The sequence below is a fragment of the Seriola lalandi genome, unplaced genomic scaffold, assembly GCF_002814215.2.
Source record: "Seriola lalandi dorsalis isolate HSWRI2012SDOR001 ecotype SW California unplaced genomic scaffold, Sedor1 jcf7180002054567, whole genome shotgun sequence".
In the NCBI taxonomy this organism is placed as follows: Eukaryota; Metazoa; Chordata; class Actinopteri; order Carangiformes; family Carangidae; genus Seriola; species Seriola lalandi.
In genome coordinates this window covers 760730-787864 of record NW_019525120.1, presented here as the reverse complement: position 1 = coordinate 787864, position 27135 = coordinate 760730, and the positions used below count along the sequence as shown (strand labels likewise).

General features: G+C 42.3%; 1 protein-coding gene across 2 annotated transcripts in view; it reads right to left on the bottom strand.

Annotated features, from left to right (window-relative positions):
* Positions 1-27135, bottom strand: part of nbeaa (neurobeachin a) — a 93928-nt gene that overhangs the window by 28111 nt on the left and 38682 nt on the right. For both annotated transcript variants that reach the window (XM_023416576.2, XM_087176715.1), the window contains exons 6-25: positions 26596-26722; positions 25699-25818; positions 23937-24083; positions 18806-19003; positions 17769-17902; positions 17108-17216; positions 16021-16173; positions 14078-14246; positions 8681-8760; positions 8192-8254; positions 7698-7795; positions 6399-6491; positions 4623-4731; positions 4385-4466; positions 3980-4103; positions 3653-3845; positions 2342-3028; positions 1658-2104; positions 908-1125; positions 456-609 (exon numbers count right to left, since the gene is read on the bottom strand). In XM_023416576.2, coding sequence (XP_023272344.1) covers positions 456-609; positions 908-1125; positions 1658-2104; positions 2342-3028; positions 3653-3845; positions 3980-4103; positions 4385-4466; positions 4623-4731; positions 6399-6491; positions 7698-7795; positions 8192-8254; positions 8681-8760; positions 14078-14246; positions 16021-16173; positions 17108-17216; positions 17769-17902; positions 18806-19003; positions 23937-24083; positions 25699-25818; positions 26596-26722 — 3505 coding nt within the window. The remainder of the gene's footprint in view (positions 1-455; positions 610-907; positions 1126-1657; positions 2105-2341; positions 3029-3652; positions 3846-3979; positions 4104-4384; positions 4467-4622; positions 4732-6398; positions 6492-7697; positions 7796-8191; positions 8255-8680; positions 8761-14077; positions 14247-16020; positions 16174-17107; positions 17217-17768; positions 17903-18805; positions 19004-23936; positions 24084-25698; positions 25819-26595; positions 26723-27135) is intronic.

Below are 27135 nucleotides of genomic sequence, written 5' to 3'. Positions count from 1 at the left end.
ATACACTCTCAAATCAAATAGATTGTTAATTAAAGGGATTAGAACAAAGAACAAATAAAGGTTAAAATACTGTGGCAGAAGTGTTAGATTGACAGTTAGATATGTAGAGATACAAATGAGAGGAATCCAGAAAGGGTTATTGGAAGTTTAATTAATTTACCTTTTTTTTTTAATTCATGGCCAAACTAAACTGCACTCAAATTCAACCTTTAAGGCTTAAGAAGTCATTTTAGATTTATCATGATTTAATAGGTTAAAAAAAAAAAACACAACAGATTCTTTAACCTATTCAATCATGAAAGCTCAATACTGCCCTGAGCACGAAGGGAATCAGGCTTAGGAGGTTTCTTCAAAGTCTGCGTTTGGCGCTAACGCCTGAGCTACAGGCCTCTGGAGCGGCTGGTTGACCTGCAGTTTCCCCTCCTACCACAGAGGGGGGGAGTAGAGCCACTTACAGAAGGGGAGGTGGCAGCAGACAGGAGAGGCAGGATGCCTCCACAGGCGATGATGATGTTGTCCACCATCTGAGAAATGAGGTGGATCGTGTTGTGGACGAAGATGATGTTCTCATTGCTGTTCACAAAATCCATCACAGACTTGGTGGAGTGGCTGGAATGGAAAATTAAGAGTTTGACGGATGATACAGAAAGACAGTTAGGAAATAGAGACATCGCAGGTATCACTTCACTTTTTGAATATCTTCAGTCTAATCTAATTTTCAATACATGTGCGGTCAATACGGATGCACTGTAAACAATGCATAAGGTAATGTCAGACGGATGTTTCAAACTAGTTATAGGTTATTTCAAAGTGATTATAATGAGCATTAAATGTATAAGGAAAAACCAGCTAACCTAATCCCATGCCTGATTTGCAAGAGACACGCACGTAGAATTCCTTAACTCACCTCCTCCACACATGCACGTCAGTTTCCAGGGCGAAAAGCAGGTCAGTGAGCAACCTCTGGTGCATGGGAGACCACTTGAATTCTGGGATGCGGAACATAGTCGTGCGCGGGCCGGGGCTGAACTGCCGGCGTTGCTCCTCCGTCATGGGCATGCCTCTGAAACCCAGGTCAACACGCAGGTCCCGCTCCAGCTGCGCCGCAGTACGACCATGAAGGGCCTGCAACGGGAGGGGTGGGGGGGCAGTACAAGGCTTTCAGCACATCTCTTACTAGCCTAACATAAATCGTGGAATAGATTCAATCCATTTCATAAAGGGAAACCACAGAGGACTCTCTGGGACTTCTTATTCTGTGTTCACTGAGCTATTAGGGAAAATTAGTTGATGTGTGGGCAGGCACTCGCTTTTCTGACGAGACAAACTGTCCGTGGCTGAGTATTTTACACTAATCAAACACACTCAGCTGATCGCACTGGGCAGCAGTGGCCTGAAGGATGAAGAAGAAGGCTTTCGATTGGCCAGCGCCTGAGCTGGCAGATTAATTTAGGTGAGGATGATACAGTACATCTTTTATTCTATTTTAATTTTAATATCTTAATTATCACTTGCTAGCTAATTATCACAATCAAAATAAATGATTTCACATTTAAATGTATATAGTATTCAGTGTATTACTGCATACTGTATACTGAATACTGTAGTGACCCAGCAACGTCCTTGCCGACTTGCAGACTCACACGCATAAACACACCTGAGTAGTCGCAGTAGTTTGGATCTTTTTTGTGTCCTTGTCTTTCCCATCGTCCGACCTCTCTGTATCAGAGGTGGTACTGGCTGTGTCTCCGCCAGTCTTGAGCCCCGCAGCCTCTCCCTCTGCCCCGGCTGTGCCCTCTCCTTCTGGGAAATCTGGTCTGGAGGCTCCCTGTATCTGGGTTTGGCTCTCAGCCTCAGCGATGGAGCTGATGTCAGCAAGAGGGCTTTGGATCTTGAAGGGCCCGTCCTCTGGAAGTTCCCCAGAAGTGTGGCTCTGGGTCTGTAAATCAGAGCCGCAGCTTGTCATGTGGGCCAGCAGGCTGAGGTCATCACTGGCGCTGGTGGTGGAGTGAGCTGGGACCGGGCCGGATGGAGTGGGCTGGTCTGGACTCGGCAGCACAAGGGGGTCCGTGGCTGCCAGAGCTGGAAGCAGTTTCTCATCAACCTGGAAGAGATGAATGGGGGTAATAAAAATTCGAAGAAAATTAACACATTAAGAAAAGTTTGCAGCAAAAACTTTTTTTTCTTTTGGGAAATTAGAAAGTGTAAGAAAGATAGAAAGTCTCAGAGATACAACAGCGACTGATTGGTGATATTAGATTCTAGGTCAGCAGGGGAGGATGGGGCCCCACAGATAAAATTGTAATTTGTCAGTGACGATGATCGTCATACAACATCCTACCTTGCTGAAGAGAAATCCGTTGTTGCTTGGGACACTGTCCTTCTCATCAGCCAACGTGATGAGCGGACCCATGTTCCCATCATCCTCCAGGTTGACTCCTGAAAGCCCCAGGCTCGGCCCCATGCCAACCCCTGAGCCTGGCGTGTCGTCTTTAGGCGCCAGATTCCCGTTCAGGTTCTGAACCACAGCGCAGTAAGCACTGTCCAGGAGAGAGTCCACCTCCACCAAAGGTCCGTTCTCCATTCCTCCTCCACCTCCTCCACCTACACTTCCACCGAGGCCTTCTGGAGACAAGTCAAGATCATCCAGCTTCACCTCTGTGGCCTCCACCTTCTCGGCTTTGATGTCCACCAGCAGGTCGTGGACCTCCACCCTCACCCCTGGACCAGCGCTCTGCTCCCCGGGTGTCAAGGCTTCCCCGTTGGGTCGCTTCACAGCGCCTTCTGCGAGGAGGTTGCGCGAATCTCCGCCAGCTCCCTCGCTATACTCAGCCTCGCTCTCGGGGGTCTGCGTCTGGGAGTTGTCGTCAATCTCCAGGTTGCCGTTGACAACAGGGGTGGGCGTAGCAGAAAGACCAGAGATGGTGGACACAGAGCCTTTCTTCCCCTTCTTCATGTTTTCCTCCTCCTGACGCTGGTACTCCTCATACATTTTAGCTAAGTATTCCTTATGGGCTTCGTAGGTCACCTGTGACAGATGGAGGGAACGTAATTGGTTGTGATCGGAACACAAGCACTGACAGTAGCTAACCTCCACCTGAATAATGTCTCCATCAGGTATGGCTCATAGATAATCTGTACCAAAGGCTGTGTGGATAAAACTGGGACAATGGCCTAAAAGGGCCATTAGACCATCATCCATAATGTCCCCTCACTTTTGCACTACCATCAGAAAATGGGTTAAATTTCCACCACTGCACAGTGAAAAAAAAAAAAAAACACGCATCAGTTATTGAGTATTATATCTATAATGAATCATTCTGGGCCTTGCAGGTCATTGAACCAAGACGTACAGTTAAAAATAGTCGATATGTCCAAATCAATACATGTTTGTTTCGCCTTTATGATCGTTTCAGTTAAAATATCAATACCTAAAAATCATTATCACCAGTACTGTGTTTATTTTTGGTGCAATAGATTTTTAACAGGGAGGATATGCTGTTCCATAAGGATCTCTCCAAACCTGCCAGATCTGAAAAATCAGTATCAATCAGTCGATATTTTTAACATTAATCCCTTGAACAAAGGATGATAAATGATCAAGAAGTCTACCAGAAATACGATGCCGGAAAAATACATATCCCACTCTCACCTTGGAGTGTGCGATAGACAGGGTGTCGACCCAGACTCGCCACCCTCCCCACTCGTATTTGATGGCGTGGTAGAGCAGGATCCTAAATATGTTGTACACCATCTCAGTTATTTTCTGCTCCTCTGGGTTCTTGGGGTTGATGTAACCGAGGGAGAACATCCAGTCCTGCCACACGGAGCACTGCAGCAGGCAGCTGGTACACAACACAAAACACTGAATGTGAGCGGGGGGACTACAGCGTGACCTTCACATGGAAACTGTAACAATCACTGTGAGAAGCGAATGTCATGCAGCCGGATAATTGTACAGTCGTTTGCGCGATCTTACCGCCGGTTTTCGCGGCTGTTACTGAAGAGTTTAATCATGTCGGAAAGAAAGAGTCTCCTGACTTCCATCAGCTCAGCGCTGGGAGTGGAGTTCTTCAGGAGGGTCGCCACTACCTTTAAAATCACTGGGTGGGAGGCAAAAATTGGGTAATGGGGAACGGAAGGGGAGAATCAGAACAAAATGAGAGAGTGGGAGCAGCAAATATATAAAAAGTATTTTGAATTGGAGGGAAAAATGTGAGGGACAGGAGAGAGTGAGGCAGATCAATAAGCAGGAGATGGAAGAAGTGTCGGCTTCTGAATTCAGGCTTTGTTGTTTGTTTACCCGCATTAAAACAACACTGCATTACTGGCAGACCAAAGAACACAGAGAGACAGAGCCACCGTTTCTTTATCTTGTACTTACTTGGATTCTGGATCTTGACGGTGGAGTCGGGCTCAGGGTGGGGTTTGTGAACCACCTGAGTACAGACCTGCTCTGTGAGAATCTGCACAGGTAGAAGAAGATGGACAGCCGCGAATTAAACGCCGGGACAATCACCTGAACTCTGCGTCGACTAAAAATAAACTAAAAGCGCATCACTTTGTGTACTTCGCTATAGTAATGGAGAGTGTGAACGAGACGCCGCCAAACAATCACCTACCTCATACAGAGTGTTGTAGGTGGTGATAGAGACGGTGTTAGTGTGCATCATCAGCCTCTCCCCCAGCAGTGTGAACAGACTGTGAGTGTGCATGATCTCTACCTTCCTCCTGCAGGGGAACACAGAGAGAGAGAGACAGACAGACAGACAGAGAGAGAGAGAGAGAGAGAGAGAGAGAGAGAGAGAGAGAGAGAGAGAGAGACTGCCATTCATAACAGAATTTACGACAGTTGAAACTGACATTGATTGTCACTGGCCTGATGACAGGCGGATATTGGCAGGCGGCACCATGTGGCCCTGTCAGTTATGATGGGACTAAAGAGGACGAGGAATTAACACCAGCAAGAGAAATTAACAGAACGGCAGAACACTGCAGGAGTCACGGAGGCAACGCTCACATGACTGTGAATTACTGATTTTGACTGTTCACCTTGCCAGTAGGTGATAATTGTGTCTCTAAGAGGATTTCAACTTGAGAGGCTCAGAAATCAGGGTTGACTAACTTTGAACGTTTTTAAAATTGAATTAAATGAATAATTATCAAAGCTCCTGTATAATCCTGGCTGTAATCAGGTCATTAGAAATGTACTATATTTAATCTTATATACTGCATATGCAGCAAATCCTAAGTCATCATTTAGCTGTCATCATCATGTTTGGAATACGTTTTTCAATCGGTGTAATCAGTTCAGTTCTAATTCACCTCCTTTAAACAGGATAATTACATTTTACAGAAACTGCAAATTGTTTTTTTCAACGCCCCGGTCGGTCTGAGCAAATTAAATCTAAAAAACAAACAGAACAAATATAACTGAGGGCACATTATGTCCACAAATCTTGGCCAGTCATAAGCAGCAAACAGATCCAGGATATTTATTCATCACATTTTCAAGTAATGAGGAGATGTCAAACGAAGTAACGGACTGCCAAATTAATGGCCTTTGTTTTTCTTTTTACTCACTAATACATAAGCGCAGGAAGAGTGGCAGGTCATTGTAGAGGACAGCTGTTTTAGAACTTAACATTATTATGTGGTTAAAGTCTTCAGTTCATGACTAGCTTGACTTAACATCTAATTTTGAAAGAAAACTTCAAAACAAAATGATTTATTAGATATGACATTAACTCTCATTCAGGAAACACAGTATAATCTACATTGGTTTATTTCTGTTTTTTTTATTCAACAGATGGAAAATCACATGAAAATAGATTATGTTAAAGATTTAAGCATTAATTGACCTTGTTATGAAAATATGTTGAAATGTCTTTGGCTGTATTGTGTGTGTGTGTCATACAGGATGCCCCACGGGATGCTTGGTTTGAGCAGATATTAAGTAGGTGGAGGGGCTGAAGGTGCAGGGCTCAGGTGCAGCATGGCAGCCTGCCCCCATGTTGTGCAGTAAGGGGCGTGTTATGTCGCATGGGATGAATAAATCCCCCAGCATTCATTGCTGCTCATCAAGGTTCCACCTCCCTGCCAGTGCACGCTGTCAAAATTATTATTCCGCCTTGTGGATGTGATGATGAGGACATTATCTTTATGTACACACACACACACACACACACACACACAAAACAGCTCCTCTAAGGCTCACAGGAGACTGCACTGCTGTAGTTCTTCAGTTTTTACTGCAGTGTGAGGCCTCTCAATCTCCCTACTCTGATGCAGCATTTGAGTTTACTAGTGACAGAATAAAAAAAAGAATAAAAGACCACCTGACACCACACAAAGGGGAATATAGCAGATAGAAAGCACAGAGACAAAGAGGTACTCACTTGTGACCAAGGTGCTTGAGGAAGTAGCCCAGGACTTTGAGGGCTTGGACTCGGATGCTCTCACTCTTCGAGGCCAGGAGCTTGCAGATCACCCTGCAACATGCGAAACACACAGCAGCACTGAGTTCTTCTGTGTGTGTAGCAAAGTATGCAGTGTGTAGTAAAGTTAAACACCTGCTGCCTGATACTCAGTAAACATCCTCAACGTTAACAATGCGCTGCCTGAAGGATTTTCTTCAAAGGATTGCACTCAGAGGACATAAAAGTACGAAAAAAAAAAACACGGAGTGTGTTAACTACCTCTCTGACAACAGAGGAGTTACCATAGCAACCAAAAAGACATCCATGTGTAGTTGTGCTGTTGGGGAAATACCAGCACAGTTTGATGCCGTCTTTGAAAGACATCTGACTGATCAGTTGAGGCTACCCTTTGTACACTGTATGTAACGTAACATTGTATTCAATCTACAGTAAAGCAGTCGTTCTCAACCTTCACCAACTCACGGCCCACTTGAAAATCTGAAAAATGTTGGCGGCCCACATCCGACCCTTATAACAATATGGAGGCCATTCAGGACTGAACTGAAGGCAGGAGAAACATTTAACTCTTCCTGTTGCTAACCTGCTATCCCCTTTGACACATGTAAACTTTTACCGCACAATCAGACTGAGATAGCAAATACATATACGATGTGATGTGGTCCGGCTGGTGACAACATAAAAGCTCCTATCATTGGCTCATCACAGAGGCCTTAATACTAGGGAAAAAAAACAATGGAAGGATAACAGTTTTTTTTAATATATATAATTACTTTTTTTTTCAGCAAGATTGTACCGTTTTGCAAAAGATAGATCAAGAATGTTATTTTGTAAAATAGAAATGACAAGTGCAAATTTCTTCCTGCTTTTAAAATCTGAATCCGTAACTTACTTTTAATCTTAATACATAGTAATAGTAAATATGAATATATAATGCAACTGCATTGTAAAAAGATTTCAGTTGTATAAGGTATGGCCTTTCTATTTATGCATTCAAGTTTTTGTACTCAACTTAATTTGTCTATTAATACAAAAATCTTTTATTTTTCTATATATTGAAATGAATAATAGTGCATTATTTCTGTTGTATGTGTGTTGGTTACTTGTTGTAATAAAAACACATGAACAGAAAAGCCCTAACCATATGATTAGAATCAATATCCCACAAAGAAAAGACTACTTCTTTCATGTGGGTAAGGAGCTGGTGCTGCATCAGATCTGTATATGTGTGCGTGTGCAGCATGTGTGGGCAGCATTCACCTTATTCCGTTCCTCTGGTCAAACGCAGGGATCATGGACGCCGGGTGTTCAGACATAAGAGCCACCAGCAGCTGAAGCACGTCATGGATATTCTCATCCTGCAGAGAAAAGAAAGGCAAAGTTGCACAGGTGAACAAAGGAGAAGGAGGAAGCCCCGATGGGACAGATGAATAGAGGGTTAAGAGGACAAAGAGAGAGTTGTAGGGGTGGGCATGCAGTGGGAAGGGTGGAGGGTGGGGGGGACTGCGGAGGAGCATGTGGCATTTCAGAGCAAGAATAGATATAATTGTTACAGAGGAGTACATTCTGTTCAGTCCATTGTTGCACCATTTTTCATGCTGTCACAGCGCCGAAGCTGACTCACACTCTCGCTCGTTTAAGTGGACCATAACTCCAGCCCACAAATTTTAATGCACATTTTGCCACCAGCTCCACTCAGCCGCTCTCACTGTCTCTCTGTCACACCGACTGTTTCAACATAAAACAGCATCTACCTCATGCATGGTCAGTAGGTAGTTGAGAATGCTCTGCAGCTCGTCCTCCTTCACGCCCCGGTCCTGTGGGAAAACAGATGTAGCATCTTTCAACAAAAACATTCATGATCTTCAGTTGTTGTTTTTTGTTAACCTCAGATGACTTCACTGACTCTGTTCTTGGTTGATGCATTTTAACCGTGAAGCAGAAACAACCGCACACACATCTAAACGCATGCACGAGCACTCACAAAACAACAAAAGCTATAGTGCTTCACTCAGGCTTCTGATCTATAATGCGATTCTCCACACACACACGCACACACACACACACACACACACACACACACACACACACACACACACACACACACACATACACATTGTAGATTAAGCTAATGGTTCCCAGGAGGGAGAAAAACAACAGAGGACATAGTGAGAGAAAAAAAATAAAGTGATTTCTTTCATCTTAAACAATGTGATGAAGATAATCCGTTCCTCTCGCTGTACCTTTAGAATGAGTTGTTTGAGGAAGAGAAGCATGAAGGCTCTGAGCGAGATGATCTCCTTTTGGGACGGCCGTGGTCCGTCTACGCAAACACACACACAAACAAAAGAATAATTTCCTGTTAAAAAAATCAATTTTTATACACGATACTGATCAGCTAAATAAGTCTGTAGTTCAGGCTGAGTGAGCACCGCTGTTTACTGATATTAGATTTTATTAGGCTTCCTGGGGAGCAGAGAAAAACATGTTAACACACACAAACACAAACACACACACACACACACACACACACAGTGATAGAACTGTGAAGCGTAAATCACTCATTAACTCCAGAGGCAGTTTGGCAATCTGGGTATTTTATAGTTGCACTAATTTAAATGATTACAGGAAAGACATTGCAATTTGCAAACATGTGACTGATGGTCCAAATGATCCCAACCAAACAAGGCAACGCAATCCACTGCATCTCCATCAGCTCTGTGGCGGGCTGCGAAGACATAATCAAGCTAAAAACACAAAAGCTCCTGACACATGGAACGAGACATTTCTCTCGCGGGTATGATGCAATCGCCTCTTTCTGAAAGGTCTGATGTCTTTAGCCGTTCTTGAGGCATTTACCTTTTGCGTTTCATAAATGCCACAGACCTCCATTAACTTTGAAAAAAAACATACTTTAACAGCCACAGAGAGCCGTCACTTTCACATTCATGCAGCTTCGTATCTTTCGACATCGTGTTTATTCATTCTGACATTTGGCTACATTAAGCTTCACCGTCTATCTCCATGAAACAATGGCACAGCAGCACTTTTTAAAAATGTTTAGGAACAAAACTGACAACTCAGATGTTGGCATTGCGTTTTTTTATTGATGTAACCGTGTTTCATTCATTTCTGAGGTGTTTAATGTGCACGTCAGATACACTGGAATGATGAATTGGCTCAAAATGGCTGCCAAAGAACTCACTAATGGAATATGGTGCCAAAAAGTCTAAAAGATGCATTGATTCAGATCAAAGATAGAATGAAATAAGACCCACCCTTTAAAAATAAGGGGCACGTTCTCCTTTAATGCTCCCGTTGACTTCCCTACGTCACCACTCATTCTCCATCTTCCTCTACTGCTCTTCTTCGGACGTTATTAAGAAACAAACACTCGCCACACGATGAAGCTCATAAGCTACGTGTTCTCATCAGCATTCTGCGTAGCCAACAGAGGTTTGTTAGGGTTTATAAGGCAACGATAAACATTTACGATGTCCGGCTTGTGTGCATTTGCCACTGCACACTTTGCTGTGTCAGGGTATCTGGAAATGGCCAGAGGGAGAAGTGCTGCAGCTACACACAGCGTTTATCGTACGATGAATAAAAACGCACCTCATCCTCTCAGAACATTTAAACCGATATCTGATCCGAAGCTGCGGGAGGAAGCTGAGAGGAACATAAAAAGACTAAGGGTGTGAAAGGATGAAAATTTGACGCTTCTCCTTTTGTCATGTTCTGCTGGCATTGAATCAGTATTTCTGTCTGTTCACCTGCTCTTCACAAAAGCAAAACATGACACTGACACGATCCCCCCGCGATCCATCATCATTACGTGTCAAGCTGGTACATATTGGTGGAATGGTGACACTCGCCCATCCATCATGGTTTCGCAGCAGCTCTCGTGTCAAAAAAACGAATGCGCGTGTGCTCCAGGTGAACGCGTGAGCGCCGAGTGCAAGCTCCTTTTAGGGGTCTTTTGTTAACAGAGGATTTGAAGAAAGCTTATAATCACATAAATGGTTTCCCAGGGGCAGCTTTAATTATCCTCTTTTACTCTTTGAAATTAATTTTCTTCTTCATGTGCTGTTTTTATGCTAACCCGACTCGACCATTTTATCCAGTCATTTCACTGCCAGGTAATTGCAACCTGTGAGGAGTCGATGAGTTTTAGTGTGTGTGAATGCATGTACACGTGAGTCAGTTTGTCCGTCTGTGAATGTGTGGCGTGTAAAAACTAGTCAAATGTCATTATGTAACAATACATTACAAGGTATCAAAGATTTAAATAAAAAAACAAAAAGAAAGGGCACACTGAGGCTAGCAGGATAAAACCTTTTATAAAAAGCTGAATAAATGAATAAAACATAGGCATATAAATATTTGACAGTACGTCGTTATTCATTTGTTTCAGCTGCATTCTTGTTTCTCTCAACAGAAGCCATTTAATCACTGTTTTCCATTGTAGTATAATGTAGCTGCGTTCAAAAACAATGTACCTGACCAGTGCAAGAGGCCCGAGGTGTTTTCATTAGATACAGCCTTTCCCTTTCTGTGGTACTGCAAGCAATTTTCAGCCAAACATCAAATGAAGTTATTTGTAAAACATGAGGAAAAACGTGGAGAGGAACAATGTGGTTCTAACCTGTGCTGAATAATAATACACTCATGCAAAAAAAAACAAAAAACTGTATATCTGCAACTTGAATTCAATCAAATTACTTCAAAACTGAGGCAAGGTTAAATACATTTTTATCCACAAAGCCCAAAGCGTGTGTTTAAAATATCTGTCTATTGCTATGCTAATTAATTCCATTAATTCCATATCACACCCTTACTGTATAGTCAAGCATTCGTATATGCAGACTTCCAAAACCACAACTTGCACATCCTTTAGCTTTGAACGAACCATTAGCACGCGTCTGAGGCTAATTGCTGCCGTTATCAGTGGCTCTTCATGGGACCAAATCCCAGTAGTCAAACCGCAATATCGCCAAACAGAAAGGAAGCCAGACAGCCACTTGATTAGAAATTCCAAAAGCTCCCTTGGATCTGCCAATCAAATCTGTCTGTTGCCATGGCAACGCGGGATGCGCACTCGTAGTCGGCGGCAGGGTCCCGGTCAAAGGAAGAGGTTGATTAAAGTGAAAGGCCCGCGCCGACCTTTCTGAAGCTCTGCTGTGTGGCAGCAGTGGCTGTGTTGACACTGTTCTCTGCTCTATTACAAAGCCTCTGAAAATACTGAATCTGATTTGTTACTGTGTTGTGCTTGGAATTCGATTTTTTAAATAGAATTTAATTTTTTTTTTTTTCCCCAAATACAGACAAATCATATAAACACTGCAGTCACAGAAAGCATGTGCTCGCATTTCAGTTCAAAAAAGAGATTTCTGATTCACAGGCTGCGCAGGCAAATAAACACTATCTTAACTATTGGTTATTTACTCGGGAAAATTGGATTTTGAAATCTCTTCTACATTGAGTCTTATTCGTTCTCATATGCACAGAAACATTTTCACCAGGGAGCTCATGAGCATCCAGCAACAACAATGTTTGTTCAGAGAAGGGAGAGTTACAGAGCACTTACACCATCTAAATGCATGTGTGTGTCTGTGTGTAGCGTAAATGACCTTTATCACCATGTTGAAGTGATGTTTAAATAGCCATCTGTATTTTATGCAATTTACCAAAGCTGTACATGTATGATGTAACTGACCATAAGGTTTTTTCTGCACATTTGCATTCATAGCCATTTCATAATCAGTTAGATAATCACGTCCCATTGATTATCGACTTTTGGTCTTCATGGGGTTTTTGTTTGTTTTTCCAGCTTTAACCTAAAACTAAAACTTCCTCTTAAAAAGCTCATCTTTTCATAGGCCTACCAAATATAAATAAAGCAATTCTTTTTTACTTCAAGTAACTGTGAATACTCTAGAATCAAGGCTGAATAAAAATCAAGCCTGAAATGATGAATAAAAAGTGTCAAAGTTCCTCAAAACAGTGGAAAAGCTTATAGTTACAAAGAAAATATTCCCTCTGCTTAAAAATACACACTGATCATTCAAGTTATAATACAAAGTCACCTAATATGTGATGATTTCCCACCACACTGACACACAGGATTACAGCGTCTCGTGTTTTGCTGCTTTACTCTGTAATCGAGACTGTCACAGTCAGATCTTGAGCAATGGAGACATTATATTACACAAAAATGAAAAATTCTCCAATGACTGTTTAAACAGCAATCAAGGAAATCTTCAACAAGAGCGCAAAGGTGCCGATTACTGCGTAGATTCGGACATAATGTAGATATAGTATAAAAGTATAGATGGTATTTGACTTATGTGGAGTTAAGACCCTCTTGGTTTTGACCTCTTTAATACTATGGCATAATGTGAAGGTGGCCAAGAAAATTCATATTTAAAAATGCAAAGCTCACATGCTCTATGTATTAATCAATAGAAGCCTTTCCCTGGTAATGTCTTCGTTTCAAAAAGGTCAATTGCGTCTGTAAATTGCGCTAATGGAGAGTCACCAGCTACCTTTGAGAGAGCTGCTGATTTAACGAAATCCTATATCAAATGGAGTCAGTTCAAGTCTATTCGCACTGTCGATATCTCGCACAATGTCTCAATGGGCTACTTAGGCTCGCGTCAGCAGCACTTCCCATCGAAGAGCACAAAGAACTCTGGACAGGACATAATTACAAAATAAACATTTCAAATTAATAGATATAGACAGGCCATCATAGTCTTAGAATAAGCCAAACATCATTATAAATACAGGTTTCAATACCCACTGTATCTATTGTAAATATGATATAAATGATTAATGTCCCGTCACTACAAACAGGGCTTACTATGGGATTCAATCTTCGTGTTTGGGGTTTGTATCTTCTACCTGTGTTGGTGTGGATTTCTCCCAGTTTCCTCCCACAGTCCAAACACAAGCAGGTCAAGTGAACTGGAAACTGTACAGGAGGAGGTCTGTTCCAAAAGAACTAGTTCGCGCTACGTGTCGTCCAACCGCATTGGAAGACAAAAGTTTTTATAGTGTTTTTTTTTTTAACGCCACACTGGAACATAGAGAGGCAGCAAGGTGTGATAATCATATAAATAAGGTATTCATAGTGTTGCGCTCACACGAAAAGTGTAAGACACAATTGTGTAATGAAGGAAAAAGAAATTGCTGGTGTGAGAAGTTCTACTTACCTGTGCACGCCTGGCCCATCGCTGCATACTTATCGGATTGTCATTTTTTTTTGCCGGTGTGTCAGACACTGACGTTACAATGTGTTTACATAAATTCATTGTTAATATATTTTCTAAGACTTGTTAAGTGGAAACTGGAGCTGTGCGTACTTCTCTTTGTGAGGATGTGAGAGGATGCTGCAATAACTTTGTGTTACACAGAGATGTTTACTATGTTTAAGATGAGTAAAGACAGAGGACGAGACAGTAAAGACGGGAAGAAGGGATGGAGCGTACAAAGTGGGAGACTTTGAGCCAGAAATGAAGAAAGACGACAGAAGAAATGCGCAGTATGTGAAGTATGTGTGCAGTATATAAAAGGTCAGGCATACTGTCTCTGAATTGTGAGTCCTCATGTGTGCAAACTGTGTGCGCATGGGCACCTACCAAGACCTTTGGGGGTGATTCCACTGCACTCCAGCGGGTTGATCGCCCAGTAGTAGTACTTAAGAGTGTGCATCAGCTGCAGGACGGTGCCCACACGGCGGATGGTGGTGTAGATGGTTGCGGTGCCGATGAACTCCGATGAAAGGTATGTGTAAAGGGACAGCTGGACCTAAACACACGCACACACACACACACATACATGCACACACACGCATTAATACAGTACATAATATGGGTACAAAGACACTTACAAAAGTCGACAGACAAACACAAATTGTCAGAAGCTTACTGGGGAGAAACAAATCATCTGCGTGTGTTTATGGCGTTCAAACAAAAAGGCAGTTTTATTGTGAAAAAACAGCCACAGGGGAATGAGAGGAAACTTCCCTCTAGCAGAAACTCCAATGTTTTCTGCTTTGTGTTATTTTTGATGTCTCTGTGCCTGAAGCCGTCAAGCATCTGAAGAGCTCCACACACAGCGCTGACATTTAAGGAGGGCGCTCTCCAGTTGTTCATTTGCTCCTTCCCTGCCTCCTTCTGTTGCCTTCCTCTCTCCTCGTACACAGTCACAGAGTCTGCGGCACACTCACAAATCTCTGAGCTCATTACAGTGACCACGGCGCTGAGGACCGGCCTTAACGAGGTAGCCCTGTTTAAGCGGATGAAATTAGTGGACCAGACCGCACTGCAGCTCATCTAGAATGGAGAATGCACTCAGCTGGTATAAACGGCCTTCATTACATTACATTTCACACATTGAGCTGATGCTTTTTTTTGTTGTTGCTTTTTTTCTTATCTGTGTGCCATTTGCAACGGGTTCAGCTGCAGAGAAAACCCTGAAATTCCTTGATCAAAGCACAGCACAATAGTTTGGGCTGCACCGATGCATCAATAGCTTGTAACAAATAGGCCTGGTAAAGAAAAGCGGCTCTTTATTTTCCAGCACCGAGCAGGGAAGATGTTATGAGAGATGGGAGATGAGAGTCAGATGTGATTTCTTGAAGTGTTTCATTAAGTCCTGAATATGACCAAGGTTATTCTTGCCAATAATGAAGGTGCTGATAACACCCCGAGAAGTGGAAAATAATAAAGCTCAGTGGGAGAAAGAATTGTACAAGAGAAGTAAGATTAAAGGATTAAAGATTTTAGTGTGTGTTGCTGCTCAATACATTTATTATTCTTGTCATGTTCTCATTACGACCCTTCTAAATTGCTGTAATGTTTAATGATAATTCATTGTCTGATTGCAAGTAGAGACACAATAGCGGTCGAGCCCCTTTGGGCCATTTCATGGTGACATGTTAGCTAAGGTTGGTACGGTTACTCTTTCACACCCTCCTTATTCTCCTGCTCGCGTTTCTCTCATCTTAACTCCAGCACGCCCCCGGAGATCTGTGCTGCTGCGCCCAAGAGCCAATCACATCTCAGGGTCAGAGGGTCGAAGACAGGGAAGTCAGGAAGTTTTGAAAATAATGGAGGCAATAGCTGATTTCGCCCCGCGAGAACGCCAGGAACACTCACATCCAGTTCAGAGCGAGAGTGAAGAGAGGACACACACATCTCTCTCCTGTCCTGGGGTCTTTTCAAATGTCACTTTTTCTCTTTGTTTCCTTTGCTTGCGTGTTCTGTCCTGTCCTCGCGTGAAGTGTCGGCTCCTCCTTCTGTGTACTGCAACCTCTTTTGTTATATTATTGCAAAGGGCCACTAGGATGTCAGGATTTCCTTCCACTCTGTTTTATATTGTGTGCTTGTTTCAATTTTCCTTGCATTCACACAAATCCTTTTTTTTTTCCATTTCACACCATCTCTCATGCCTGTTCTGAGTCTATCACCCCACTAATTCTCGTATTCAGGATATCAGAATATGTAGCAGCAAGGTCATGAAAACACACACACATACACGCACACATTTTCCACAGATACACACACATGTATAAACAGACCTTGGCAGGGGTGTGTATCCAGATGGCAGCGTTGAAGAGGACATGGTCACAGAGCTGTTTGAGGAGCGGCGCTCCATGAGGTAAACCATCCAGATACTTGGCGAAGGACAGGAACTGTTCAAGGACCGCCCGGGTGATGTGAACTCGTGACGACTGGACAAAGGACAGGGAACATGGGCTGTGATTTAACCAGACTGAATGGTCACGAAAACCTCTTTTTATACATCATATTGCTGTTGTGTCCTTATGTCTTTAGAAGATCTTGACAGTAGGTTACGAATGGTATAATTTAGCTGATGAAAAAAGATTCAACCTTCCTCAAATGGTTTAAAACTGGGAAACATTTTACTAACAGAGCACCAAGAAAGATGACTGCATAGTTGCCATGATTGCTGATTAACATTTTAGTGACACGGGAGACACACAAGTCGAATGAAAAGGGGTTTATCACCACAGAAAGGTTGCATGTGAGTCCACATTTGAAATGAACGCAATTTTCTTTCCTAAATTTCAACGATCTCATCAGCAGATATCAACAAATACCACATTTTATCTATGCTACTTCATCAGGAGATGCTCTCAATCTGCAGCCGGTCTTACATTAAATAACCTGCTGTTATGCCGCTGCATGTTGTGTGCTGAATAATCTTAAGCACCTATGTTGACAGTTACCAAAGGTATCAAGCAATTAATTTACAGCAGCAGCCAAAATGCTAGAAAATGTACGTGATGTGACTTGGTGTGATCTCTGCCTCTTTATTCCTACGTTGTCTTTTGACACATTTGTGGTGTTCTGTTACTTCCCGCTGCAGTTGGAAAGAACAGCACTAATTAACATCTTTTTGCAGTTGTACAGTAAATGTAAAAATTCAAAAACTCAGCGCTTGCTCATACACATAATAGACAGGCTAAATGCCTAATATAAAGAAGGTATGTAGATAAATAGGCAGTAGAGAACTCGAAGTCTTATTAGACTAAATTTAGTGGAAGTCATGGTAAAAAAAAAAAAGCCAAGGCTACTTCAGCCAACAACAAATTAATTTAACATGTTAACACAAACGCCTCGCTGTGGACGCCGTTTACCGACCTTCTCCAGCAGATATCCAATCACCAGGAAGCCCTTCCCTCCCAGCATCTGCTCCTGCATGGCCACCGAGCTCTTCAGCAGCTCCACCAGGAAGGCCAGCAGAGTAGCACTGCAACATACACATCGTACACACACACACACACACACACACACACACAAACCCAGTATTTTTAATAAGCAGTTGTATTTTTGTTTTCCTGATGATACTTGAAAATAATCGGACTGCAGTGAACATGATGGGGAGATTGTATATAAGTGTATTAACGTTCATGTGCGAGGAGCGCAGACACACCGCCTTCCTGAAAGCTGCTCATCGCTCTGGGTGAAACCACATAACTCTTCTTCCTCCCTTCACACTTACACACCCTGCTCTCTTTAATCAGTTATTTCTTGCCTGCAGCATGATGATCTAAGGTTGGTCTTTCAGATAGAAGATAATTCTCATACAGAAGATTAATCTTTTCCTAATGTTGGTCTTATTTTCACTTCTTATCCCTCTACTTTCTTTGTTTCCTGGTACGTTTCAGGATCAGCTATAGTAGATTTTGCATATTAAACAAAAAAATAAATAAAATAGACTAATCTAGAAATCATTTATAGCATCTATATCGCTGCTTTCCACACAGCTACTGGCTGCCATTCATTTCTGCGGAGCACTCACCAGACTGTGGTGTCCACGCTGCTGTCATTGAGCTGTTTGTAGTCCAGCTGAGCAAAGAGAGGAAACAGGACCTGGATGCCTCCTATAGAGTGGATGGCGCTGTGGATGGAGTGGGTAACAATAGCTTTCACATCCTGCGGGAACAGAAATGGGCCGTTAGCGCTGACAGAGACACGGGTGATACTGAATGTGCACACAGACACTCACCCACTGCCATTAAAAATTGAAAAACAGCTCTCATGTACAGGCTTAAAGCAAAAATATCTGCTGTTGGCCTTAAATACAGTAAAGCTGCAATTACGGATGGTACCTCTAGTTTTGAGCTGAATATCAGATTTTAATATATATTTAAAATCTATTCCTCATTATTTCACATTGATGTACGTATTGTTATTTGTTTTTCCAGGTCTCAAGAAAAAATAAAATAATTTCATATTGACAGAATAAATAATTTCAACAACTAAAATTTTCCATAGCACTGTAAATGGCTGCCTTGTGCTGTCTTGACTGAACTGAACTGAGAAAAAAAGAGGACTATACACCAGCTATAATACAATGTGACTCTGCCTTTTGTGATTGTGAATTACAGTAATTGCAGCCTGAATCTCTGGTGCATTCTTAAGAGGAGGAAGAAATTCTTTAAAAAAAATCAAGATGAGATACAAAGAAGAGCCACCATTAGCAAAGCACAGCTCCAGTGACCAAAGACGGCTTAAATACAACCACAAGCAATATCCTCAAAGGAGAGAGAGAGTTCAATTAACAGCTGAGACCTGTGAGTCAAATGTGGACAACATGGCTGCAGGGTGCAGTAGCAATTTTGGCAAAGGTGTATTTAACTGCCGATTTGCTTTTTCTTCTTTTCTTTTTTTTGTTTACTACCATCTAATATCTATAATTTTCATATCCACAGCAATCCCAGCAGGCTAAATAGTACAGTTTATTTTCACAGGGGGTGTGAGTCATCCTGTGACAAACTACCCTGATGAACATTCAGAGGTCTGGCGCTGGGGTTAGTGATGAAGAGCCACACTGACCTGTAGCATGAGTGCGTGCGGTGAGTGGACAAAGATGGACGGGTTTTCCCTGGGTGACGACTCCAGGCAGAGCTGGGCATCCGTCGCCTTGGCGTTGTAGGTGAAGGAGATGGAGCTGGCCAGCTTGCCATCGTACAACACCTGCTTGTGGTGCTCAGCCAGGTGGATGTCGCTCTCTGACTTAAACTTGAAAGTGCTCTGTGGTGACAAAGAAAGAAAGAAGGAAGTCGTCAAAGGTTGTGGTGAGAGAAAAACAGAATCAGAAGGACAAATGACTTGTCCAGTGGAAAAAAAAGATGGTGTGTGTGTGTGTGGCGCGTGTCAACGACCAAAATGGAGTCTGCTTAATTGCAGCATGTGTCGTGTGTAAACAACACAGCATTAGCTTAATGAACACAGCGCTAACTCGGGCACTAATTCAATTAGCCCAGAATAAGAGATGGAGGGGGGGGGGGGAGGCACTCGGAGCTCCAAATTTATCTTCTCCCTTTGTAGTCTACCAACAAAAAACACACATAAAGAATACAGATGCAAACTGACATATTTGTGTTATTCAATGTTTTTGTATTACACTCTTCTCTGGGAGCTGCTGAGCCTTTATTTTGTTGAAATCTAAGATATTTTTTTCATGGCTAAATTTCCTTCTAAAGAATTGTAAGGCAGGTTTACAAAAGGACAGACACCTTGTCTTCTTGGCTACCACCAAAAATAATTGGTTCTATCCATACAGACATTGTAGGAGGTATAAACTGAACCTTGTTTGTGTGTGTGTGTGTGTGTGTGTGTGCGTGCGTGTGTGTGCGTGTGTGTGCATCTATGTCTAAATCCGTCTGTCTGCACAGGTCAGTGGATCCATATATCCTGCAGCGGTGCTGACACACACATGAAGGCCTGCAGATGAACGGCCAGCGAGTTGCTCTGCCACCCTTTGCAACAGCTCCGGGCGAGGAGCGCTCTCTCCCCTCCGAGTGGCTGGGTCCCCGGGTGCCTCGCTCAGCCTGACTGCTCAGGAAAGCCCCGGGCCGCTTGCAAACCTGCAGGCCTGTCTTGTTCTAAACCTTTCATCTGAGGTCTGCAGCAGAAAATGTGCCCTGAGCAGTTTTAACCATGCAGAACTAAATTTCACACTGAAGCAAAGAGCGCACTGCACAATGGATACATCTGAAGGAAACAGCCTCTGCACAGTGTAACATCCTTATCCCCGTCCAACAGCTGAATACAAGTCTCACCCTTAATTTTCCCTCCCTCCTTCCCTATGAAGAGGAACTGATCGAGACCGCTAATCTGCATCTGAAACACACTCTCTGCACACACCTAGACACACATTCTTGCCAGAGAAACATTATTTGCAAGAGTAATTAATGGTAATTACATGGCAGGACAGCATGTCTAAGTTTAAGAACATATTACTTTAGCGAAATACAAGAGCCGATGACCCGAGGTTAAAAAGCGTATCCATTTAGAGTAACCCAGAATACTGCAGCCATGTGCAGGGATAATCAATCACAAACACAAATAAATGGCTCTTCGGTGTATTTCGAAGGTTAGTGGCCCCTCTGCATGGGGAAAAAATAAATAAATACTGAATAGCCTGAATGTGAAATTAATAAACTTATTAAGATACACATTTTTGCAGTGTAAGCCCATTTATTGTGGGGCATTTATGCAGGCTGTGTGTGTACTTGTGCATATGTACAGATGTGGCTGTGTAAATGTGAGCGTGTATTTATGTTTGCTGTGTTAAATGAGGGAGGCAGGTAGCTGGTGGTGTAAAAGAATTTTGCTGACGCTTTATAGTATTAAGGGATGTAGTGAGCATGCGATTAGGCGGAGGGTGTAAGGGTACCAGAAAATGGAAATTTTGACACATATAAATCTTTACGCAGCTCGGGCTTTAACACATATGTGTCTCTCACATGGTTTGAAGAAACACACAGAGGAGTGAAAGCGACAACTGCCGCCTGTCTCGTACCTGCAGTAACAACAGCACACCCACATCAACTCCATTCAGCTCTTGCATCTGTGCATCTCCACACAGTTTGCTGAATTAAGACCACTCCTCCAAAATGAGTTTTCCAGCATGTGAAACACCAATGTAAGAACCTAACCTAACCTTAACTAAATAAAATCTAAAGCTGATCAAAGAATAAATCTAGCTAGACGTTTGAGGCCAGTTCAGGACATGACATTCTCAGTCTGATACAAACCAGTTTTTAGGGAATTTAATTCTCTGAGCGTTCAATATTAAAATACTAAAAACAATTAGACTTTCAATCATACGATTATGAAACCTGACATGATGTGTGTGCGCAAAAACACACATGGAGACATACAACACAGGTGTCCAAATAGACTTATATGGTTCATTAATTATGTTGTGGCCAGATTGTTGGCAGTGCTCACCACTTTGCAATGAGGACATCTGGACTGATGATGAAGAGTGCAACAAGCAAAACACTCAATGCGAGTGACAGGAAATGGACACACACACACACACACACACACACACACACACACACACACAAAAAAAAAACCCAAAAGGAAACACACAGAATACACAAGCAAAAAGACAAAAACCACTGAATCTGTGTTTTGACTACAGCCTGCGTACTAAAACAACATGTTATGTTCCATCTTCTCCTGTCATTAGGAGAGCATGGAAGTGCTGAACTGCACACACATACAGACATTCACTACACACAGCATGTTGGCCATCATGAGCCGCGTCAAGCGAGAAGACCATGAACACCCTCCCTGTGCTGAAGGCTTGTTTAGCAGAGCGAGCAGAGAGTCTGTCTGCTTCTTGCTCCTCATTATTGAACAGTAACACTTACAGTGGCTGAGACCAAGAGGCTTCATACAGCTACATACACACATATATATATATATATATATATATATATACTGTACAGTAGATACAGATACAGTTCTCTTCAACACCGATGAGGCAATACCCCCAGAGCAGCTTGTCATATACACACATCATCATCTGCGTGAAGTAGGGCCTGTATTGGCATTAAGAGAGGAAGCTGTGTGACACAAGCTGAGTTCCACTGGCGTCCTCTGTTGCCGACCGGAAAAACCTGCGCACTCGTCATTACAATACCAGCGCCGAGGCCGGCGGCTTTGAAGGAACTGGGCCATTTAATGGTCTCTTCTGGGCATCAGAGAAGCCCATTTTGCGCCATGCAGAGAGGCAATCATCTGACTGATCAGCCTCAGAAAACCGTGGGCTGTGACGGAGAGAGGAATCAGCATTTGTGGCAGGCGAACAGCAAAACCCTAAGCATGTGCTCATTAGGAGGAACATGTGACAACTCCAGTCTATGATGTGCCCTACGTTATATGATGTGGGACAAGAGCGGGTGAGAGAGAGAGAGAAGACGAGTGTGAGAGAAAGAGACGGGTGTGAAACTTGCATGTATGATTCAGTGCTTCTTTGTGTAGCTCTACCTGTTGTAAGTATGTTTCTCCATCAGTGTCACTTTATCAGGTCTTGTTTCTTTTCTTTTTTTTCTTTTTTTTATAAATAAGAGCAAAAACACATAGAAAACACATGAGGATTCTCACGTAACTCTAGCTCCTCTATTTATCTCAAAAAACACCAGATGAACCTCACAGGGTGTCCTTAATTTTTTCTAACCTCATATTAGATAACATATTTCTGATCCACTGCGAATGAGATCGAGGAATTGCATCTTTCCATTTCAGGAGGACTTGACAACGAGCGAGCAGCGTACACAATGCCAGGAAGTCACGCTGGAGCTTGTTCAAAGAGAGCTATAATAGGGTAAGGGTCTACAGTTACTTCAAGGACCTATGAAAGTGTCATAAACACAGAAGTCCACTGAACTGCTAGTTTGGAGCAGTTCCAGAAAGTATATCGATACGAAGATGGGATCATTCTATAACTTCGCACTCTGGATTTATTTTCTGGGATTCTCTCTGACTACTTCATTAGGTATTGGTAATCAAAATAAATTCTTGATTTAGTGCTTAACCTGTCTAAGGAGTCGTTCAAAAACCAGCAGCTGTTCGCACACGTCAGCACCCTCAGACATCCGCGCGGTCCCATGGTGCTGAAATCTAGACAGTTTTGGACACCTTCGTAAACAAGCTGTAAGTGGCCTGAGGCGTGCAAGTCAGCCAAAACAAGAAGCAGACAGCTGGCAAGGTGTTGCGGCATCTCGGCTGTCACTGATAGCCAGGCCAAAAGGCAGAGATGGTGATTTCTAAAGTTATCAGTGCTCAACACCAAACATTGTGAAGCCTCATTAGAATAATTTTTATCACCACAGGAACAAAAAGCTGTGTTTAGACTTGTGGTTTAAGGGCAAAATCCACCCCTGGATACTTCCAAAACTGCAATTTCATTCCAAAGTCATGATTTCCCAGGAGGTATTTAGAGATAGTGTAGTAATTTACTTTTTGCTGGGCCTCTTGAATCTGAAATTATTTTTTACTTTTTTATAGTGATTTTGTTCAATTGGGGGGATGTATGTGCATATTTACATTTATAGGCTACTGTACAGACTACTGTAAGCTAAATAATAATATAGTGGATAAACAGCGTAATGTGTTGATGTTGTGTTAATGTTGAATTCAACTTAAGTTGAAAGAGCTAAAAATAATCGATAACTGATTAAAATGAATACCTAAATTAAATAGTTCATATAGTTATCTGAAATTATTTTTTTTAACTGTTTTAACTGTTTAAATAAAGTAATGAAGAACTGGCTGAAATACTTAGCTAAGTCTCTCAGTGGTAGTCTCCAAGAATATAAACTTGATCAGACCAACCTAAACACTTACAGTTCAAGTGTATGAAAAATAATGTAAAAATATCCACTTTTATATACGTGACATTGTTAATCAATAACCAGTTAAAAGCATTTCAAGTCAACACATTTGCATGCTGGAGGAGTACTTGAGTTCATACAAGGCTGTGGGTTGTGAGTCTCAACTACCTCAAGCTGAAATGTGAACGGGCAAAGACGGCATTAAGTAACACTTACAATGCAATCCTCCGGCTACCAGGATATTCTGTGTGGCAAATGATGCATGACATTGATACGCTGTAAAGCGTACAGAGAATATACAGCACTGATAAGGTAGTACGTGGCTGTCTAACCTTGTATCCTGGGCCAAGCTGGTGAATGGCAAAGATCTGAGCTGGGTTGAGAGCTTCACTGAATACATAAATGGCTCCCAGCTGACCACAAAACACCCTGTTAGCGTCCGCTGTCTCTGATGAACCCAGGAAACACTTGTCATAGCTCTGGGGGAAAAAAACAGTAGAACACAAGAAAAAATTAGCTATCATATAAAACATTTCAAATTTTCAGAGCTTTCCTGCAAAGGGCATTTGGAATCTAACATGATTTAACATGATTCACCGAAGGCGAGCAAGGCAAAAGCTATTGGAAGATGGACATTTTTATCAATTGTTACATAGTTTATTTTACGTTTAACCCTGAACTAATTCTAGCTTTGTCAGCTACAGGTACACCAGTGACAACTCCTCTATTATAGATATTATATTATATTATTATATATTATAGATAGTGTGTTTTTCAGTTTCACGTCACTTTAAAGGAGCTATTTGTAAATTTTACTATTGCTACATTAGCATTAACTGCTGTTTACATACCAGACTTGCTAAGAGTTTTAGCGATCGTTGCTGTTACAAGACAGGAAGTTATAATACATCCCCTGAGCACTGCTACTTCTTTAGGGCAGATTAGACGCTACAGTGACTCAGTATTAGAAAGTGATGAGACAGGCCAACCAGGCCAGGGCTAGCTTAGGGTTGGGGTTAGCATGCTAACTTCAGTCGAAGAAACAAGTGATAGAAATGGAAGAAAAACAAAAGGGTTGCTTTCCACTGCTGCTCTTTGCGAGTAAAGGAATGAAGTTTGCAACGTTTCTTCTAAACTGGTAAGTAAATAGCTGTTAATGCTAATTTAAGCTACGTAGCAATAACAACACCTTTAAAAATAAATGTTTGTTCAAAGTTTGTTTATCTTGACATTCTAATAGTTAATTATTCATTTTCTCGGCTCACAACTTCATGACGCTCTGTAGTGATGAACACAGTGCATGGCTGAACTTTTAATAGCTGTTTGTTTCTAATCGCTCTGTTACAACTTTGCTATCACCTACTATTACAGTCTTTCTGCCCACTCGCCTTTCATCTTCTCCATCCCTCTGATACCCTTTATCACAATGAAATCTCTACTCCTCTGCTTCTTCGAAGTGATGAAATAAGTTTTATCTTCAGCCTTTAGGACAAAACAAAGCCTGATAGCATCAATGTATTTTTGAAACCTGTTCTTTCACTCGTGTACTGTATGTGTCTTTTCTTACGTGTCTTTTCGGTGAGCTGTGTGAACTAGAGACTTCTCACCCCTTACAGATTTCTTACAGAGAATAACACCAGCCCTCAATAATTGCAGCAATGTCAAGGGCCAGACAGGAAGGGAAGTGTAATGCAGGCTGTGCTGCCACTGAGAGGTCAGGCTAACTGTCCCCTGCTAAATGGAAAAGTGGGAAGTTGGAGTTTCGGCGAACTGTGCTGGAAAGGGGCCCAAGGGCAACTCTGCCACAGCTGACAAATGCAGAGGGCAAACCACAGATGTTTGCCAGTATTACGACAGGAGGGAAGTGTGAAGTAGAGCCAGACTAACACTGAATTCTGAGGCTGGTACAGAAAGATAGGAACATATCATTTAGAGAATCATTTATTAGCAAAGATCATTCAAATTTGGTTGAGAATAAAGCTTTTTTTTTTTTACCCAGAAGTCTCTTCATTACTTTGTGTGAAATCTTTAATGTAATTGTTCTACACATAACAACACAACGCCTCTGCGATAGACCAATATCAGTGCCCTTACATCATTGGTGTTGACGTGCCAGGCCATATCGCCGTAGGAGACCAGCTGACCGTTGACATAGCAACGAATCTCTGAGTTCCTCCAGCGGTTGTAGATGTGGACGATGCTGATCATGTACCACTGAAAAATACAAAAACATGAAACATCAAAACAAAACACAAAAAAATTTTAGGCAAATTGATGTCAGCCAACATGGAAGATTAAAATGCATTGAATAACCCTTTAGCGCACCTTAATCTACCACTAATAGTGTGCATGTGAGTCTGTGTGGATGTGTGTGTCTTCATTAGAAAGCATCTTCCCTGGTGACAATGCACACAGGTTCCCTGGAGGGACGACTGAAATGGAGGGGAGACTGTGGGGGGAGGTGCACAAGCTTGAATCTTGCAGGTGCACACATAGCTGAGAAGTGGACAATACCACATTCACATGCAAGCACTCACACATACACACACACACACACACACATTTACACATGCACACTGTGGACAAAATGCTGTCCGACATGGTGACTTATAAAATGATCAAATGAAAGCACCGGGAACTTTGTTAGGCAGCAGCAGAGATTCTACTGGGTCAGCAAATACTGCGGAAGGCTATCTCATCAAGTGAATGTGTGTGTGGTTATGTGTGCATGCACGGGTGTGTGTGGGTGTTTTTGTGTGCAGGACAGTAGCAAAATGCTGACAGCGCTGTAGAGGGGCAGTGTTTAGGTCTTAATTGACAGATCTTATCTAGAGTCATTAACAAGTGAGTGCAAGGAGAGACGGAAGAGGAGAGCAGCCACACGGTCCTGATGCCGTCTCATCTAACAAGTGGCTCTGGGTAACCAAACTCTGCACTAAATAAAAATTATTCAGTTGAGTTATTTGGTTGCACATGTGAGTGTTTTCTTACCTTGCGGGGTTGGAAATCGTATTTCACGCAGTGCTGGAAGCCTTTTCCTTTCGATTTCAACGACGTCACGATGAGACAGTTTCCCACAAAGTGAGCGGAGTAACCAATTCCTTTACTGGTGCGAAAGCTGCAGGAGAAGCAGAGAGAGTTCCACTTATTTCAGAAGATCTGTGTTTGAAAATACCTCTACTAGTTAAAAATAATAGCTCTAAATTAAAACGAATTGTGATACTTCTCAATGACTGGAGTAACATTTGAGTTCCTGTTTTGTTAAATGATGTTCACTGTGGTAAGTAAAAGCAAACATTTGCCACATAAATGAGATTCTGACCGTGTCTGGTTTAATTTGTCAGATCGGCTTTACTGTAGACAATGTAATGTTTTTTTGATTTTCTGCAAGCTACCACTATGACTGCAAAAGGTCAAGTACATCAAAGGAAATCGACTATTTTTCACAGATAAAATTAGACCTTATAAAATCCTGCCTACTGAAATACAAGCAGGAAATGTTTCACACCCACATATCACAGTATTTAAGCC